General features: G+C 42.3%; 1 protein-coding gene across 6 annotated transcripts in view; it reads right to left on the bottom strand.

The window, feature by feature from the left end:
* Positions 1 to 1950: 1950 nt before the first annotated feature.
* The window catches only part of jade2 (jade family PHD finger 2), a 162202-nt gene continuing 147519 nt past the window's right edge, over positions 1951 to 16633 (bottom strand). For all 6 annotated transcript variants that reach the window (XM_080201440.1, XM_080201435.1, XM_080201441.1 and 3 more), the window contains one exon: positions 1951 to 13984. In XM_080201440.1, coding sequence (XP_080057566.1) covers positions 13041 to 13984 — 944 coding nt within the window. In that variant the 3' untranslated portion in view covers positions 1951 to 13040. The remainder of the gene's footprint in view (positions 13985 to 16633) is intronic.

Below are 16633 nucleotides of genomic sequence, written 5' to 3'. Positions count from 1 at the left end.
GGTCCCACTGTTATCAAGGGGGTTTCTTGTTGTAAGGACCCCTCGCTGGCAAGGTACCCATGGCAGAGGTTTGCCATTAGTGGGACCCGAAGATCCTGCTGGCGGGAACAGCCAGACATTTACGGCCTAGATCTAAGCTAAAGCTCAGTGGGTATAACAGCACGGTGGTTAGATAATACTGATAATCCAGTGGCCTAGGTTAATGATCCAGCAATAAGAGTTCAAATCCTACCACAGCACCTGGGGAATATGAATTCAATGAATTAAATCTGGAGTCAAAAGCTGCTATGGTGGCCAGAAATGTACTCCCCAATCACCATCAATTGTTGCTGAAATCAGCGCTCACATTGTAAAAGCTCCAGCTGTTACGTCCAAGTTGAGCAGGAGAGTGGGGAACAACAGCAACCTGACTGAGAATGCCAAATAGCCCATCTAACAAGTCTGCTCCTCCATGTACTCCTCCACAGTGGTGAGACCTAGCCAACATACGCTAGATAGGAGAAAAAGTGAAAAGTACCCACCTTCGCTGTCTCAGATGTATTTTCTGCATCCATTGGCAGGACAGGTTCACCAACTCAAAGGTCCTGGGAGTGTGCTAATTCCATCAACTCATTGCTAAGCCAACCTGTTACTTACTGGAAAGCTGCACTGGCCACATTTAGAAGTCCTGGAATAATACTGTTCTGTTATTCCCAGATTTTAGCAATTTTATAATGTGAAGGGCTTGGCCACGTTTTGTAATGCATTGGCTGGGCCAAATTCATCAGCTGAATATTACTGCATATCCAAAGATCTTCTGTATGGTGAATGGACCCCTGGATCATGACCTCCTGGGCATCAATACCTCCATCATATGGGCACCTGAAAGGAAAATATGAAGATGGCGGATGGTGACAATTACGAGACAGTCGCTGCTGGCCATGACCTCTGGAGGTTGAATGTTTGGGAGGGACATTGGAAGAGGTGAACAGGTATGAATATTCAAGTGTTCGGGAATAGGACCCACAGACAACAAAGGCCAGAGAATCATGCATCTACTCAGCCCATGTCTTCCTTCGTATCAAAGTGCAACAGTGCCCACTCCTCCAAAGTGGGGCTCCTGAGCCACATTGACTGATGCTTAACATAGAGTTGACCATCCAAGATAGAAGGCTACCACAGAAAATTATCAGATCTTGTTAGGAAACGTTCTGGTTCGCTAACATCCATTAGGGAATGTAAGTCCAGACCCACAGCAATATGGTTGAGCCTGAACTGTTCACTGAAATGGCACAGCAGATCACCTCAGTTGCTTTGAATAGTTCACCACCATTTATCAAGGGTAAACAGTGATGTGCAATGGAGGCGATTGCCTAGTGGTATCGCTAGACTATTAACCAGAGACTCAGCCAATATTCCAGGAACCCGGGTTCGAATCCCACCATGGCAAACGGTGGAATTTGAATTCAATAAAAAAAATCTGGAATTAAGAATCTACTGATTACCATGAAATGCATTGCCATTGTCAGAAAAACAATGGTTCACTGATGTCCTTTAGGGAAGGAAATCTGCCATTCTTACCTGGTCTGGCCTACATGCGACTCCAAAGCCACGGCAATGTGACCAAATCACAACTGCCCTCCAAGAGGCAACTAAGATTCAGCAACAAATGCTGTCCCACGTATGAATAAAACAAAAAAATTAACCCAAGAATTAATAGAAAAGCTCCTCCCAGAACAAAAATGGCCCAGAGGTGGGAATATGCTGACAACTCAACACGCTGCTCTCTGATGCTAATTTTTACGCTTTCTGCTTCCGACAGGAATCAAAAAATCTGCCCAATATCACACTTGACAGCCGACGAACTTCTTGGATGAGTTACCATACACATACAACAGGATTCCAGTGTAACTCATTGGCTTCAGGGTTAGAAGGGAGAGAAGTGGGTGAAAAAAAATTGGAAGACAACTGTTTACTTGTAAAACACTGCTTTATTGATTGTATGCTGCCAATGAACTGACAAATGCCAAGTTATCAAACTCAGTAATCAGCAATTTCTTTCTCTTTGTGCACAGGGTCCCTCTCTGTACAGTCTTTCTCTATCTGTACAAGTTCTTTCTGTTGAGAGTCTCACTCTCTCAAGACTCTGAAATGCAACTTTGCTCCAACTGAGACCCAAAATGGGACAATTAGAGGACTTAGCAATTCCAAGTCAATACTAACAGCAATGTAGTTACACAAAGTACACAACTTCTGATACATCATATTGCTTTAAAGGTCGCTGACATGGAAAATGTACAAAAGATTAATAGATCTGCAGTTTATACGATTTCTTTTGCACTAATGGAAAATACATTTCTTCTCTACAAAGGATTTATAAGTACTCTAATACAAGAAAATAAATATTGCAAAAAAAAAGCCAAAAATAATTTAAAATAGCATTTCTTCTTTATATATATCATTTCCATTATTCTCTATTATTAACAAATGGCACATCGCTTTTCCTTGAAACAAGACACACATGGCCTCTCATTTGCCATAATTGTGTGACCCCCCCCAAGAGCTCACACTGAGTTTTAATATTGTACATACAGCGCAGACAGCAACTTAACTCGGACAACAGACAAGATTCCTTTCTTTTGCGTTTTCTGTAATGAGTACATATGACGGAAGAAACTACTCAGCAGGCAGTATGGTCTAGGATTGGAATACAGTATCAGCAAACAGCGTATGTGAATATATTGTTAACTATTTAAGCACATTGAAACAAGTACTGGTAAAAGGCAGTGTGTTCAGTAAGGTCTGGAGTTCCTATGGTACATACTGTTGCTACAGTCTAACAGAACCTGAATATGGAAAATGTTTTGTTTTAAATATTGTCTATATCTCTGTTTACACTACATTACCGAATCTATATGCCCTTTACATTAATACAGCAAGCACAGGTAATCTAGAGTCTAAAATTGACTCCATTTGAGAAACTGGTGCAGAATTTCCATTCTGAAATGTCTGTCATTTCATCAGTTTCCTCAATTTGTTAGTATTAGTCATAAGCCAACCATTCGAAAGGCTTGTGTAATGACTCCAAATCAATGATCAAGTGTGAAATATTTGTACTGGTCTACATATCCTACAACTGGAAAATGATAACTAACAAGCACAATGTTAACGCACCGGCTACCCCTTCTTGATAAAGCGTTGTTGTTTTTTCAAAAATATTACACTGGTGTTTGAACTTCTTAGTTGCGAGTTATTTTCCAATAAAATGCAGTGATACCTTCACCATCCTGAGGTGCAAGCACCATCTGACATCAATGATGCACTGGCAGACAGCGTCTGCACTCAGACCTATCAGTTTAAAAATAAATTTCACAAATGAAATCATCTCCTAAAAGTAAAACAGCGCATATCTTTAAACAGTAACAGATAGGGAGGAGCTTTGAAGACCAGAATCTAATCAAGAGGGGTGAAAACTATACATTCCTCAGCTTATTCACAAACTCCCGAGCTTGTGATCCTCTCCTGGAAGTCTATTATTACACGTGCAAACCAACAGGATCCTCTGAATTAGATTCCGGTCTGTAATGCACTCTCAGGGCGGGATTTTACGGCCTCGCTCATCCCAAAACCGAAAATCCCGCCCGAGGTCATGGACCTTTTCCTGCTTGCCGCTCCCATTCCCATGACAGGCGGCACGATAAAATTCCAGCCCTGATATCCGTCATTTCACACACACAAACTATCCGAACCACTTAATTAGATTATTGGTTGCAAACTTGCGCCCAGAATTCCTCACACTCCACTCAACATTCTGAGAAATAGCGAATAGAGCCTACATCTCAGCTAGATGCATTCCAGGAAAAAACAGTGGGTATCTAACAGCCAAGATGAGATGAGGTAACCAGGCTTGCGTAAGTCACACTGCAGATGCTTGGAGGGATTATTGGAGAAAAAAAATCTCAGAAACCATAACATCAGGATGATTTGTGACAGTCCAATGTGATAGATATTCCTAACCTTTGGAATTCTCTACTCCAGAAAGAGCAGTGGAGGCTGAAACTATATTAAAGTCTGAAAGAGGCAGAATTTTGAACTATAGGAGAGGCATGGGTTATGGGGAGCAGGCAGGAAAGTGGAGTTGAGGACAAAAATCATATCAGCTGTGACCTTACAGAACGGCCAGGCAGGTTTCAGGGTTCGTTTGGCCTTGTTCCTACTTCTGACATTCTCATGGCCACCAAAATAGCATATTAAAAAAAAAGCTTGTTTTTTTTGGAAACCTTTTTACTAATCAATGCAAGTCTGAAACACTTTCCTTTTCTTTTGACATTTTAGCTGCTCCCAGATCAAAAACTGTACAAGTTAGATGTAATACAAACATGTCTCCCAGCTTCAAACTCAACCAGACAGAAGCCTGCTACTGTACAAGTGTTGCTTTTTAATTCCCACACCAGCTATCAATAGGCCTGCCAGAAACACTGCAAAAATGTTGTTTCAAATTAGGATTATGCTTTCGGCATTCACTCCCACTAAGAACTGAGCAAGTTTAATTCAAACCCAGATCTTAAGACAGACCAGATTCTGAAGCCCCTCACTTGTTTTCTCTTAGAACGTTTATTTTCCCTCTCCTTGTCCCAATCACCACCATCCTCCCCCCACTACCAATACAGGCCATACCCCAATCAATCAAGCTGGCAGGCAACTAGCTTCTCCCATGCACCACCCCCCCACCCCTCATATTTTCAATGTATTTTGCTCACTTGGTTTGGGCAAAGATTTTCCCTCCACAAGCAAAGAGTAATCTACCTTTGGTCTACAATACTCATCATCTGTCTTCCTTTTTTAAATTAAATGACTGAGGCTTTTATTTACTTAATGTTTGCTTATATGTTCATGAGAGCCACTGCCCATTTTGGGTCACACAAATGGCATGGCAAGACAGCAGGATGCACAGTAACAGGGCACACACACTTCATTATTGTTAATGGTGTCTATGTGTATATATATATGTACTTCTCAGCATTGTAATCCAGATAATTATCCTAGAATTGCAACCACATTTGTGTTATTCCTCATTGCTTAAGGGAACATGGTCCGCCAGCAACATGCGCAGGGACCTGTGAGTATTAACGTGTTAATGGTAAAATATGGCTTTTTGGTATATGAAAGTTACATTCCAAAGTGGTTTTGATAAACCATCCATTTTACTTAAATAAGCATCTTAGGAAGATCTTGAATGTTTACGAGTGATGAATTAAAATAAATTTGAGGCATTTACTCCAAAACCAGTCTATCCTTTTGCCCCCATTGAAGATTTGTAGATCTTCAATCCCTAGGATTGGCTGTCCAAAATACTATCAGCTCATCTTTCAGCTACACCAACACATTCAGCTGCATACTTCTGCTTTTCCTATCCTGGACAAGAGATTAATGGAACACAAACCACTCTTTGACTAAAGAAATTCTTCCTACTTCATTTTTTTAGTCTTTTTTCTGTACTCCCTAAACAAACGCCGGTGCATGAATTTGACCCTGGATTTTTATGGCTTTTCAAAACAAAAATTAAGAACTCAAAGCCTTTGCCCAAAGTGGCACCAGAACCTGGTGACATCTTGAAAGCTGAGCCCAGCATACCCTCTAATTCTACCTTTACTTTTGCTCTGTGCTTCTAAGACTTTATTCTAACCCTTTTAAACTCTCTAACAATGCTTTAAACAATGACACTCTGCATCCCCTCCTTTCCTTCTCTATGCTTTGTATAGCATGCAAGAAACAATACTTTTCATTGTATATTAACTAATACATAGGACAATAATAAACCAAATCAAATTAAATCCATGGCATGGAGACCCATTTTTAGATTTGCATACCTGAAGTGGAAAATTGACTAGAATCTTATACTCGTTTTGTTAATAAACACAATTGCCATCCTAGGTGTGAGAAGTTATTCAACTGAGAGTGAACAAACAAGTGGAAACAGGCATACACTGAAAAGTCTGAAAAAACACAAACTGTAATGTACTAATAGCATTTAACTCAAACACATTTAAGTTGTTTTACTCTTGTTGCAGGAGTCTGTGGGTGAACAGACCCAGACAACTATTGGGATTAGTATGGGTCCATAAAGAACTACTGTTGAGGGCTTGATAAATAATTTCACAGTTGGTACACTTGTGCTCTACAGGAGTTTATCACCATTCTTTCTTCTCCCTACCAACTTTCTTTTGTGTTTAAGTGCACAGCCACATGATTTCCACTGCCAGTAATTGGGAGGGCAGATCATTGCATGAATAATGAGGTTCAGAATGGGACACGAACAACACTAACCAAGAAGAAAAATGGACAAATGCAATATGGACTTCCTAATAAAATCGTGGAGTTTTAAATAGCTAGGATTAACTCAACTGTACACCTAGCAAGTTAAAATGAGTTGTGCACACTTTACTGTGACTAGTTTTCAGTAAAAGAAATAACTCCTTTTTGATTGCATTGGAAGAGCACTGTGCAATGCATGCTATGGCTGTCAGGAATACAGAACTGTTTCCTCTGCAGCGGACAATCTCAGCTGTTGGGAAATGGCCAATTGTCTTCCCAGAGCATTGAGAATGCCAGAGAGCCAGTCATGCCTGGATCATTTTCATGCACCCACTTGTAGCTCTGAGTTTGTTACATGAGCAGAAACAGCTATTGTGCTCTCAACTGCAGATGGCATTCAGTCCAGGAAGACCAGGCACCTGGAAACTGACAGAAATATAGGGCCTTGTGCGTGCACGATAAAGTGTCATTTACTTACGTGATAGTTTCATTTCGTAACTTTTTTGAAAGAAATGGATCGCATGTTTGCTATGTTTGAAAGGGATTGTTGACAATGGGCCAACACAAACAAATATCCCCGATTATTCCTTCATTACTTCCAAGATGTTACATCATATAGGAATTGCCAAGGAGTTGATAGATCAAAAGAGAATGGCAAGTAAGTCCCACTTTACTGGAAGACAAGCTCCTTGTATAAGTGTTCCTATTTCCTCCTAACATCTTAATAAAAAATTCAATTTGATCCCTTTCAGGATTTAAATGTCTCTAGAGAAACTGATGCTTCCAATTGCATTTTCCTTGAACTAGCCCTTCTCTTTGTAAAAATGTCTGATTTTGAGGGATCGGTTTGTTGCTTATAAGTGTTCTATTATTTTCAGGCTGCATCAAGTGGTGACAAAATGAAGCAACAGAATCAATTTGAGATCACAGTACTTTGCTACATTTAATTGCTTGTGTGGCAACAACTGAATTCTCTTCAGCTTTTAAGGGAACTCCGATCTCTACAGGATGCAAGCAATGCCAATTTTTGCAATTTAGGATTCATAACTGAGTCTCTGCATCTACAGAGCATGCACCAGCTAATATTCTGAAACTATGCTATCATAGTAAAGTGTCTCTTTGAACTTATCCATAATCTGAGACAAAGCGCAGGAACAGTAAGACCTTTGTTTCTAAAACTAACAAATCCATATTGCGGGATGCTGATGCTTGATGCCACTTTCCCCCAATTTTCTCCGCCTCCTCTCTTGAAGACTCGCACCGGGGAATCATATGCCAGACGCTGTACCATGTCCAAGCAGCCAATCCACATATGTGAGCTGAGACACTGAGTATTATGGTAATTTGAAAGGGTCAAGCTTAACTGCTGAGCTCTGACCTCATTCAATCTGTACACCCATTAGACACCAATCAGGAATGACAAATCTATTTTTTTTCTTCCTTTCCCTAGCTTAGAGACACTGCAGGCCAACTGCAGCTCATCAACTACTACTCCAGCTTAGATCAGAACAAACCAGGGAATCAAACATGTATTTTCCTAGTCTGCGTAGCTTAATACCGCATCATGCAATGAATTTATCAACTAACCTTTGCAAAGGCCTGTGAGATACCCACGTTCAAGAGCGCTGATATTCAATCAGCTATATTAAAGTGTCAAACAGTCTGGTTTTGATCTAAATATATTCATACAACAAGCCTGGCATTGTTCAATTGCTGGAGGGTTCAATGCCTTGTGTCATCTATTTCAGCTTTCATTCATTTGGTGTCATTTTCACACAAGAATCAAGTGTTCATGAGATATCCATGTAGAACATCAATATCATAAGCTGGAATGGTAAACTTCAGATGAAATATTTAAATGACCACTTTTTGAAGTATTGTTATTGGTACAGAGTGTATTTGTGGGGACACTGGTAGCCTTGATAACATTACATGACAGTTATATAGGAATCGCCCCAAACTAAATGGGATGCCCAGAGAGAGAAGCAAATGTGGGTGAAGAACGTTTCCTTGTTATGGACGGTAGAAGTCCTTGCATTGTTACTCCATCTCTACTCACTTTTGGCACATCATGTGGCAAATTGCGGGTGCAGACTCTTCTGTTTTCCAAACAAGACACTTCTTAAATAGAACAGATATTCACACATGTAATTTACATACTTTTTTCAACCCTCCCAAAGTTATCTACGCGCAGGGAAAGAGACTGGTGGCTATTTACCAAGGCATCCCAATTACTTTAGAGGGAACCCGGTGAAAGTAATGCAGCAATCCAACATATTCATCCACATGACAGCAATACTAAGACAACGCAGCGGAGTCAACGTCTGTTGACTGTTTACTTCAAGGGATGGAATAACAACTGTGGTTTAATATAAACAGTTAAGTAAATAAACCCTGTTTTATAATTTCTCGCAATTCTAGGTTGTATTTTATCGGGCAATTCTCATGGCAGTGTGTTGTGAAGCAGGCCTCGGATTAAGGCCAGTTTAAACTAGTTATGTTATTTGATGCAACAGGAGTGGTTCATTGGAGACAATATTGAAGGCTTCAGTATAGCACAATGCTGTAAAACTCAAGAGTCAGCCCTCAGCCACACAGAGCTGACCCAGAAGTGTTTATTACTGCCAGTGAATACAAACATGGACAAGAAAGTAGCTTTGCTGCCCTTGTGGATATACAGAACTTATTCAACTTGAGACTTGTGCATCAAAATGGATCAAGAGTATATTCGAAATTGTGCATTGTAATGGAGTCGTGTTGGGAGTTCCAGCCATTGAGAATCTCAATTAGTTATTGTGGCCATTTGCTACTTTAGGTCAGTTCTACAAGACTGGAGGTGCTAAAAACCACAAGTAACCTTGACTCAAGATCAGAGTCAGTCACAGTGGTTTCTTATTGGCCAGCAGTGCTGTAACTTTGGTTTAGACATCTCTGGTTGACAACACATCTTGTGAGTTTTCAAAAAGTATTGAATATCGACAGGAAGCTCTTTTTGCAAGCACTTCCTATTGCTGACAGGAAGTTCCTGTCACAAAAGCCTTCTGTGCAAGATTTCAAGAAGGAAAAAAGAAAAAGTAGTCAGCCACACTATACTGACAAATCCAATGATTAACATGTTTAAGAACAAAAAAGGACTAGTTTGGGAGTGAATATTAAAAGCTTCCCAAAACAATTTGTTACCTTTTAGCTTACAATACAACGTGAGTGATCGTCTGTCTCAGGCATCTCATAAGTCTTCCTTCAACTTTCTCACCACAAGCTTGGTTGTGGTTGTAAAGCTTAAAGGCTAAAACAAGTTGAGATTTGAAGTTATAATGCCACAGGTACTAATAGCAAGCTTTGTAGAATTTTCATTCAATGTGAATGAAGCTAATTTTCTAAAGATTTCTGCTAAATGATCACCATAAAGTAACAAAGATTAGGGAAGAAGTTCTCGCAAATAACATCAAGTTAGCTGATGGCCTTGGCACAAATGGTGGGTTAAATGGAAAGCATTTATCAAAAAAGGCCAGTGCTGGAGAGCTCAAGGGTGTGGGAGATCATACAAGGCTGGAGAGGGAGATCACACAAGGCTGGAGTAAGATAAAGTTATGGTGAGATTTGACGACAAATAACAAAGAACTTAAATGTTTGAAATTTTAAACGGTGGAGGACTGGGTTCGATGTAGGTCAACACGGATAAGGTGATGGGCGAGCGAGACAGAAGATGGGGAATTCCTCTGCATTGCTTTAGCTTTGCCCATATTACATCAAAGTAACAGCATCAGAAACCCCAATTACATGTGCAAAACAGGCTTTGATCGCACATTCCGCAAAGTGACCTCTGTGGAGTAGGTCTAACTCCAGCCTTTGGTGATATTTGGTGATAAATGGGGACATTTTGTTTAGACTCAGGTGACATTTAATGACCAGGGAAGAGGAGATCAGAGAAAACAAGTCTAAGGGTAAGTAAGGGTTTTGCAGCAAAAAGGGTGAGGTTTAAATACATTGGAAAGAAGCAATCTTTTGGAGGAAATTCTGTTTGAGCAAATGGCTGGGAAGGAGAACAAAGTCAAAGTCAATGGTAATGGTCCAGGCTTGGGGACGGCTGAAACTAATGCCTAAGGGTCTACTTAATGGGGTTTGTCCCATTCATGATATGATGTCAGATAGACAGTCCAATAGCGCACAAATGATAGTGGGACCAAGGGGAAGGATGTAGAGGTAGAACTGGGTGTTACTAGCATAAAGAAGCTGACCCCATGCCTGTTAATCTTACCAAGGGGCACTGAAAATCTGTGCTGGAATCTATGTCATTGACTTTCTAAAGGAGGAAATTTGGAACATTAACAACTGTCCTTTGGATTTAGCTTTCATTCACCCAATATGTCCGTAAAAATGTACAGCAGGGAATTGGGTGCTGATCCTACCATTGAAAGAGCATTAGAAAGTTTGATACTTGAGAGGGTTTGACCATGTAATACACCAGGTATTGCACAATGTGTAATTGGTGTGTATTCAACACACTGCTGTGTACAGTTTATCCTGTGTGTTACTAGATAGAACACACCTGAAAATATGTAACATATGGTAGATTACAGTCTGTGTTGCGAGATATAGCATTCACCTGTGTAATACAATGTGTTACTGATACATGACACACGAGTGTATGTCTTGTATAATAGGGTTGATTGCAACTCCAGCCATGAGATATGCAGGGAGCATTCTGCTGGTGGGAGGCAAGGTCCATTGAAGGCCTCATCGCCATGCTGCCAGTCAGCCGTGTTCCCCGAACGGACATTCTTGCTGCAGCTCGCCAGTGCAGCATCAGTGAGCTTAGAGGCTGAGAGGCAGGCAGGTCTGGGAGGGAGGGTTGTGGGGGCTGCGGGATGAGGAAACGGCAGCAGCCCACATAATCTTTGTGGATCCCTGAGTAGCACTCCTGCCTCTCCTGGCCCAACGAAATTACTTCAGTTGTTTCCGGGGCCTCTTTTCACCACACAGTCCAGCTGGATGGAATGTGCACAGAGCACATGCTATCCCACCTTGCCCTCTGAACTGTGGCAGCTTCCGAAGAACCCCATTTTGCATACATTTGTGTGGCTGCCGGCTGATTCAGGCGGGTAACTTAGCAAGTCCACAGCAAATATGGCAGTGGAGCAGTCACTGTGTGAGAGCCACAGAAATCTGTAACTCCATGATAGTGCTTTAACTGCAGGCTGAGTCATCATCTGCCCTAATAATTCACTGTAAGGACACTATATATATATATATATATATATATATCCCACACACATATGTGTGTGTTACTGGGAATATCATATAAAAGACTGGGATCCAGAAATAATGCCTTAGGATATCAGAGTATGGATGTTGCCTGGAATTTCTCTCGCTATTTTAGTGGAAGTGTTAACCTGTTTAAAATAAACAGATTAATTTATTTGTTAAAATAGTGGAGAGGCGAATTTCAAAACTTTATGCTCTGTGGCATAACTGCAAAAATTTTGTATTGTTACGGGGTAAACATTCAGGTGTATTATAGTTACACACCATGATATGAGTGTAATAACCAATGTATAACACACCTAGAATATTACAGAATGAACTGTGCTACTGGGTACAAGACCCCAGTATACATCTGATACTATTGAAATTTTCTTTTCCAGCACCTAGCTACTTCCTAAAATTTCTAAAAAGCATTAAAAAAAAATCCCTTTTGCTTTGCGACTCTTGTACGGCTGACGAAGTCTGCACTTTCTTCACTGTGACAGACTTCCAAAAAGTGCATTTTGTGCTTTATTTTTAGTCGAAGACGAATGCCACAAATTTCTAATCATTTTTATTTTTCTCCTTGCACGACGTCTTGACCATCAACGAGCGGTAGCTTTTCTTTCTCATTCAAAATCTCAATCACGGGGACGCAACCTCTCCCACCTGACTGCCGACGTGATGTAGACAGATTGCCAAGCTGGACAGAGCAAAGGACACCCCTCAGAACAGTGAGCAGGGTGACCGCTTAGCCTCTTATTTCTTCACGACAACCAGAACGACACTCGGCAAAATGTTTCTACATCGCGCAGGGGATAGCAGACGGGCGGGTGGTGACAAGTTAGGAGGCAGTGATTCAGTCGAGAATTCTAGATGATGCCACAAATCTTGAGACTAAAGCTTGAATGGGTTTATGAATGTAGCATAACACTTTCAAAAACTGAATCATTGCCTCAACTGACTGTCAACCCTTTAGCTTTACAATATATAGTGTATAGTTTTTGTCTGATTTTTAGTTAAGATTCACTCCTTTTTTGGGGGGGGGGGGGGGAGGGCTCTTTTCCTACAGCCATGTAGGAATTGGGTAGACGATGCACAGAACAGGAGGGGAATAAATATGACAGTGATGTAATGCCTGAACGTACATGGCATCAAATAACTGGCATTCACGTGGAATTATTCCTTCGCCAGGGCATAAACTACACACTATATACCATAGGTAGTAACTTTGACTGCATGCTGGTTTATGACAAGTTAAGTCCCTATTTCAAAGGGCTTTTACGGACTAGAATTTTAAAAGTTCACCACATGATAATCTTGTTAGGCTGGCAGCTGTAGGGTAGAGTAAAGAGAGGCAGTGACACTGAAACTTTAACCATTGAGTTGGAACTTGCAGAGTAAGCATTTCATAGGTCAGATTATCAGCAGAAGTGAGTGCGAGAGTAGTGACTGGAGATTTTGAACCACCTGACTATTCTTTATCCAATCAGTCTGGATGCTTAGGAAGCCAGAATGCTCCTTCTGACCACCTCTCCGCCACATTTGCGGTGCACACTCTCTGAATTCAAGCGCTGAAGCCTTTGTGACCTGTTAGCCATAGACTCCGTGTCCGAGTCACTCATTTCAGCATCAGAAAAATAGCCGTCAGTCTCATTGTCGAAGAGTCGTTTCACCTTGGACATGTCTTTGGGCTTTTTTTCTCTGTCCGGGCTCAGCTGCTGATATTTGTTTCCCAGATCCTGCTTCTGCACTTGTGACTTCCTGCTGCTCTCTCGCGGTTTTGGAATCTTGAACGTTACCCAAGATTTGGGGTTTGCGGACGTGTTAGGCACTTTAACTGAAGAACTGGGTTTAGGTGAAGCAGGTTCAAAGTAGTCCAACAGTTCTCCAATTTCACCGATATTCCTTACTGGCGATGTACTGGGGAGAGCTGCCTTGGAACTGGAATGATGGGAGGCCTGCTTTTTGCTGGTCTTTCGCACATCGCTGGCCCTTTTGTGACTTCCATTGGCTTTAGACCCCGGTCCTTTAGACCCATTGGTGTAACTGCCTTGGGTGGAAAGTTCACTGGAGTTACCATGCCAGGATGTGCCATCTAGTGGAGAGTTCGGCTGTTTCTTATGTTGATTCTTGGTGTGAATGATGCCCATACAATCTTTCAGGGACTTGGGCTTACTGTCTTCCCCTACTTTGTGCCTGGATTTTTTCTCCAGTGCGTAGGGTGGTTCTGACTGAAGATCTCCAGCATGGTTCACTGAACCAATGCTAAGTAACGACTGCTCGTCATGCAGAAGTTTATCTGACAGGAAGCTTGTAGTCTCTTCGTTTCCTGTGCGGCTGTGTAAAGACCAATGGCTCAGGAGATTTTCTGTCTTCACTTGAACAGTCTGAGCCAGCCAATTCTGCAAAAGCTCCCCATCCAATGAAATAGACGACGACAAACCTGGAAAAGAAATGGCACAATGAGCAAACCTAAATTTTGCAAGAGGCAGCATACACGTGTAGAACTCAGGATTTTGCTCTTTACTAACTCCAATTCAGAACTACTCCATTTCAGACTAAAATGTAAAAGATTCGAATCCCATCACGGCAAGTGGTGGAATTTAAATTCAATAAAAAATATCTAGAATTAAGCATCTACCTATGACCATGAAACCATTGTCGGAAAAACCCATCTGATTCACTAGTGCCCTTGAGGTCAGGAAATCTGCTGTCCTTACCTGGTCTGGGCTACATGTGATTCCAGAGCCACAGCAATGTGGTTGACTCTCAACTGCCCTCCAAAGGCAACTAGGGATGGGCAATGAATGCTGGCCAGCCAGCAGCACTCATGTCCCACGAATGAATAAAAAAAACAAATAAAAAGATAGTGTGTTTTTTTTTGGTTGAAGGGTCTGCGATGTGTGATTACTCCACCGGAGGACGGTACAGTGTTTGAGGGAGTAGGGGGCAAATTAGGGAGATTGCATCACTGATAGAGAACCAGCAGTTTTCTTTTGTGGAGACTGATTAACAACATAGAAAGTTGTAAAAGCTCCTCGAAATCTTTCTGTAGAGCAAAGAGAAATTGGAAGTTTTGTTGACGAAGTTGTTCTTCAGGTATAGGTAACTTAGGGGCAGCTGGTCAGCCTCCAAATCAGCTAGTTTACAGCAGAACAGCAGGGTATGACCAATCACCCAAATACTATCTCCTTAGTGTATCACTCATGGGGAGAAATTGAGAAAGAAATTCTTTGGGCTGAGGGGGTGAATCAAGGTCCATCAGCTGCTCACTGAAAACAAGGAAGTGGTTGTATAAGCATGAACTTTTTACATCATTGACTTAGATGAGGGAAGTGAAGGCACGGTAGTTAAATTTGCAATGACACACAGATAGGTAGGAAAGTATTTTGTCAACAAAACATAAGGAGTTAGCAGATGGATATAGATCGACAGAATGAGTGGGCAAAAATCTGGCAGGTGGAGTATATGTGGAAATAGTGGAGTTGTTCACTTTGGCAGGAGTAATAAAAAGGCAGAGAATTATTTCAATGGAGAATGACTGCGGAGTTCCAAGCTAAGAGGGATCCAGGGGATCTTCACAGTATTTTCAATGCAGTGTTAATTTAAGTCTACCTGTGACACTAATAAATAATCTTAAACTTAGGTATTCTCATACACGAGTCATAAAAGTTAGCATGCAGGTACAGCATGTAATCAAGGCGGCTAATGGCCTGCTATTCTTTATTATGAATGGAATTGAATATAAAAGGAAAGCTGTTGGGAGCGGTTCTCCCATCCCACTACACAGCGCTAGCGCAGTAGGCCAGGAGACTTTAGTGGCAGCCCATTCATGCTGGGCATCTGGGTCTTAGTGCGTCTTCCAGCCCTAGATTTCCAGCACTGTCAGCTCATCAGCATAATATATGTAAGGTCTAGTTTTAATATAATTTAAATGCCATTAGTCTGTCCGGGACTGAAATTTCCGGGCCCGCTAGCATATCCATGCCCCCACCGAGTCAGGAGTATTTTACTTCAGCGAAAATTACTATAGCGCCCCAGTTGCAGGCAGCTGGTGGCCCGACTCCACTGGAGTGAAGGGGGCAATTAAGGACTTCCAGAGAGCCGGGTGCCAGCAGAGAGCCCCCAGTGAATTGCCACCTTGACATCGCCAGCCTGGGACCCCAGCACTGCCCAAGGGGCAAAGTGCCAATGCACAGGGGGAATATTGGCACCGCCTAACAGTCATGGGCAGGGCCAAAGTGGCGAGGCCTAATGGGACCGGGCCTGATTGTGGGGGGGTGGACCTCTGAAGGCAGATCCTGATGGATGTGTCTCTGGGGGCACAAGGTCTGGTGGGGGGGGGGGGGGGGGGGGGGGGTGCAATCAATGGGGACAGGGGGTCCCACTGCCCCTCTGCAATCAAAATCAGTGGAGTGGGGAGGAGAAGTGAGGCCAGCCATTAGGACTGGCCATCTCATTGGGGGAGGGGAGGGGGGGTGTCAGCCTGGTGCGTGGGTCGGGGCTGATGCATGGCTGGCGGTGTGGGGCTGGCCAGTGATCGACCTGACCAACAATCAAGAAGCCAGCAGACAGGGGCCACTGCGCACGCGCTGATCTCGGCATGGACAGATTGACGCATGCAAGGTGGGCTGCTCAGCACTATGCAGGCAGCCTCTCCAGCGGGGATAGCCCCCCCCACTCCCCATAGCACGATTCATGTTGGTGCACTCTGCAGTGCAGAGTGTGGGAGATTCATTTTTGAGCTCCCGCTAAAAAAAAACCAGCTTTCACACAAATTCAACACTTAGAATATTTTTGGAGAGTATCATCCTGTTATGCTGCAGTTAACAGGGCATCAGTGAGACAATATCTTGAATACTGTGTGCAGTTTTGGTCTCCTTAATTAAGAAAGGATGTAAATGCATTGGAGCCGGTTCAGATGACGTTTACACATTAATACCTGGAATGAGCGGGTTGTCTTCGAAGGAAAGATTGGACAGACTGGGCTCGTTTCCACTTTCTCAGAGGGTTGTGCCACTTTGGAACTCTTTGCGTCAGAAGGTGGCGGAGATGGGATCATTGAGTATTTTTAAGGTGGAGATAGACAGGG

The sequence above is a fragment of the Carcharhinus amblyrhynchos genome, chromosome 13 (assembly GCF_965287045.1).
Source record: "Carcharhinus amblyrhynchos chromosome 13, sCarAmb.v2.hapA, whole genome shotgun sequence".
In the NCBI taxonomy this organism is placed as follows: Eukaryota; Metazoa; Chordata; class Chondrichthyes; order Carcharhiniformes; family Carcharhinidae; genus Carcharhinus; species Carcharhinus amblyrhynchos.
Note: the sequence above shows the minus strand (reverse complement) of the source record. Positions and strands in the feature narration are given on the sequence as shown.